This window comes from Metarhizium robertsii (assembly GCF_000187425.2).
Source record: "Metarhizium robertsii ARSEF 23 chromosome Unknown MAA_Scf_15, whole genome shotgun sequence".
Lineage (NCBI taxonomy): Eukaryota > Fungi > Ascomycota > Sordariomycetes > Hypocreales > Clavicipitaceae > Metarhizium > Metarhizium robertsii.
The window spans coordinates 124,612-128,224 of record NW_011942155.1 but is presented as its reverse complement, the minus strand read 5'-3'; the positions used below and the strand labels follow the sequence as shown (position 1 = coordinate 128,224).

Genomic DNA, 3,613 nt, shown 5'->3' with positions numbered 1-3,613 from the left:
TTTTCCTGGTGAGGCCAGAGCCACCCCGGCTCTTTCTAAGAGTACGGAAGGATTGGTCTCCACACGTAGGAGCGCGGAGCACTGAGAGACGAGACGAGACGCAGCCCAGTGTAGAAGCCCTCTCCCCAGTCCTTCGCTTGGCGGTCCATAGCCAATGAACGGCAGAGCGCTGAATGCCTGGGGTTAGTCAATGTCACCGCATGCGGGTTTGTCAACGACTTTGTGTAGACCAGAAAGGACAGATTATACGAAGTGGACTTCCCCCAAGGCAGGGTCTGCTGGAGCTTCTTACGTTTCTGTACCTGGTTTATGGCAATTGTTGTGAACCGGCGCCCGAGGGGTTCTTCTTTCTACAATTCAATCTTCTAGTCCTACGCTTGGTTATCGCTGACGAAACGGTCCTCAAGCTCGTGCAATACGGAGAAGCGGAGCGTACGGTGAGTACCATGACGCGATGTGGAATGCATTGAGTTGCTTCCCTCCTCGGTTGTACAGTGTACCCCCAGACACAGAGTTTGGGTGTAATACGGGGGCGATTGTGCACTATTGCATGTTGGCCATCGCGGCATGATATCACTATGGTGGCATGCATCGAAGTCACTCGGATAATCACACACCCAACTTCAATACCATCATGCTAATACAGCATGTAAAGCAGAGAGCAACAAAAGGTTCAAGTTCGTACTTGCTTATCAATCCTTCAGAAGGGTAGAGGTATGATGACGAAGGTCAGGTTAGTATAATATTTCATCATCGCATTCCTCAGACAAAGCATTGGGCGGTATTGTTGGAGGTGCATGTTGTGCGTTTGCTTCTATAGTCCAGGAAGCTGGCCTTTGAACAGGAAACGATGAGCGGCGGCCGAGATGTGACAGCGAAGAACATGGTCAACCTTGTTAAATAACACAGGAAAGGGTGTGTGTGTGTAAGCGCTGATGACAAACCTGTTTATCTCAAAAGCCTCCAGCTCTTGATGAATTCTGTCCACTATATCCGGTCTAGCCTACCCTGTCCACCCTGTTTTGTTATATTTTTACAAATACGGCCTTGCGTTATCTAAAGGTATATTTCGTTACATGCATCTACTTTACAGCTTTGACGCGGAAGGGGAAATCTGGCCAAAGGACGGAACAGAATCACCCAAACACTGGTGTATCAGGATACGGAACTTTTTGCATGCGAGATATTCCGTGAGTCTACACCCAGATCTATTCATGCCTGTTTCACGACTAGTGGGTAATGGCGCATTCTTCTATTTAACGAGACCCAATATGGTTCTTAACAAACTTGTTGACTCACTTACTAAATGCCTCAGGCGTCGCGGGCCAGTTAGACTATACCAGCTCCCGAGGTTCCGTTTTCTCGGCGCTCCGAATCGCTCGACATGGGTAAACAGTTCTTGTTGTATCTACAAATGCAAACGGTAAATCGTGATGTCGAACATTAGTCCTGCCGCCCATGCTCATATCTTCCATCTCAATTGCAGCCGCAGTAGGTTGCATACTGCTTGGTGTTGTGAAGGATTTGTTATTCGCGTTGGTCACAACGGCGTGGTGTGGTGCGTCACCTTTGTGGTCGATAGACGAATTCTTTTTACCATTCTCTTTCTCAGCTGGTTTGGCTAGTCGATAGACACACGTGACTACTGCAAGGAACGACGGGATAAATGACAGAACCCATGCAGCCTGGCATGATGTTAGTGATGCCAGTCTGTTGCTCTGTGTTTGTTGTACTTACCACGTTTCTTTGATCACCTGACTTCAAAGCTTTTAGTGGCAAGATAATGTCGAGGATTAGAAAGACCAACGCAAAGAAAAGAAGTTGGATTGCCGGCTGCAGATATTGAGCTCTTCGTGTGTAGAGCTGGAAACCAACTCCAACCAAAAAGACGGTCAGGAATGACAATAAAGCAGCCGAGAGGAGCCCGGTGTGCTGGAGACTAAGGTACAGCATGCATCCAGTCCCTGGTACCAGCATCAGGGTAACAACGGCGACAGTTGTTGCCAGCTGTGTGAGTATATCCTTTACAAATTTCGATTCCTCTCTACAATACCGCCAACGAAGGGTACGGAGCACAAGCAGAAACTGTCTTGGTAAGCTCAGGGAATAGTCCGCCTCGACACCGGATAATCACTTACAGATGACAAACCGTTCGAGTATGTGCCGCAAATTGGCATGTATGACAGCCATCTTTCGGTTCCAAAGTGTAGCAAAAAGACGCCGAATATCAGCGCAGGAAGCACCAGGCATAATGCGTGTAGAGGGTATATAATCCATAGGCCGTATGGAAGAAACTCCAGCTCAAGTTCTTCATCATCATCTCCAAAACACGACCGTGGCTCACAGTTTTCAACAGGAAGTGCTGAGTTGGACCTTTCTTCAGACTGCTGACGCAATTTTGGGATTATAACCAGAACTGCGATAGCCAAAGCAGCAGAGAATATAGGAAAAAGGAGAAAATTATCAGGAGATGGAGACATTTTGAGGAGTGAAAATCACCGTTCGTATATTGACGAAGTTTGTTCGATTTCGAAAGAAGATCAACCTAGTGATATGCATCTACAATACTGGCAGCGGGACTGAATATATCCACAGGGGCTGTCTCTAGTATTCATCATTTCTGAACAGCTTTGAGATCTTTGGATTTTCTTTTCTTTCGCTCCCGTTGCTTAGCACGTCGGTCGGGGATCCGCCATTGGCTCTCCGGCAGCAGGGTAGTCGGCCCTGCAATACGACCGAAGAAGGAACCTAGACTCAGCATTTCTTGTGCAGGCAAGGAAGGATCCATTCTTGGGATCTGATTTTTGTGACAAGGTATTTCGTTCCGCCTCCACGCTTACCCCGCACACAAATCGGATTCGAAAGTCGCTACAGTATGAACCCTGCAAGATCCACAGCCATTTTTCGGATCCAAGACCTTCGTGGCGGCCGCATATTCTTCAATGTGGTGAGATGTGACTGTACCAACGCTAATGTTCAGAATTGCAACCACTACAGTAAAACTGCAACTACGTACGGCAATAGCTTGTTGCACCGCGACCATGCATAAGGGGTTGGTTCTAGTTAAAAGATAGGCCGGGGATCCTCGGCACGGAGGTTGGTGAACGCGGCAAGTGCGTTCTGGAGGACTGCCCATGCTTCTCAACTAGGCTCTGACGCGCAGTGGGTTGCAGGCGCTCTAGGGAGGTAATAGAGGTAATTAACCATCATTTCATCCCCCATCGACCGAACCCGTGACCCCTGTTGTTGCAGGCACTCCATTGTGCATCCATGCGGCATTGCATGAACGTCCCGACCTGTAACCGCCGTCCTCTCCGTATAAGTAGTGCTCAATTCAAGGGCATGGGGTTCCTGATATCCGAATTTGCCAAACCCCTCAGTCTTTTAAAGGAATATTGATACTATGGCTTCCTCTAGCATTGAAACGCTCATGAAATATCCATTGCATCCAAGAGGCCAATCAGAGCGAATAACCGTGGAGAGCAGAGCATGCGATGCTGCCGGTCTCCTTGGGTGGTTTCTTGACTGGTTTCTTGACTGGTTCCAGGTAGCATGCTGGACAGAACGCAGTCCCAGTCCTGTAACTGAACGCAGGCCGGATTCCATTACTGTC

The 3,613-nt window shown here is 48.4% G+C and overlaps 1 protein-coding gene across 1 annotated transcript; it reads right to left on the bottom strand.

Annotated features, from left to right (window-relative positions):
- Positions 1–1,334: 1,334 nt before the first annotated feature.
- Positions 1,335–2,480, bottom strand: MAA_11722 (uncharacterized protein; the record flags this gene model as incomplete). Its single annotated transcript, XM_011412637.1, has 3 exons — positions 1,335–1,685; positions 1,738–2,007; positions 2,139–2,480. The coding sequence occupies 3 exons, from the start codon at positions 2,478–2,480 to the stop codon at positions 1,335–1,337; spliced, it is 963 nt and encodes a 320-aa protein (XP_011410939.1).
- Positions 2,481–3,613: the final 1,133 nt, after the last annotated feature.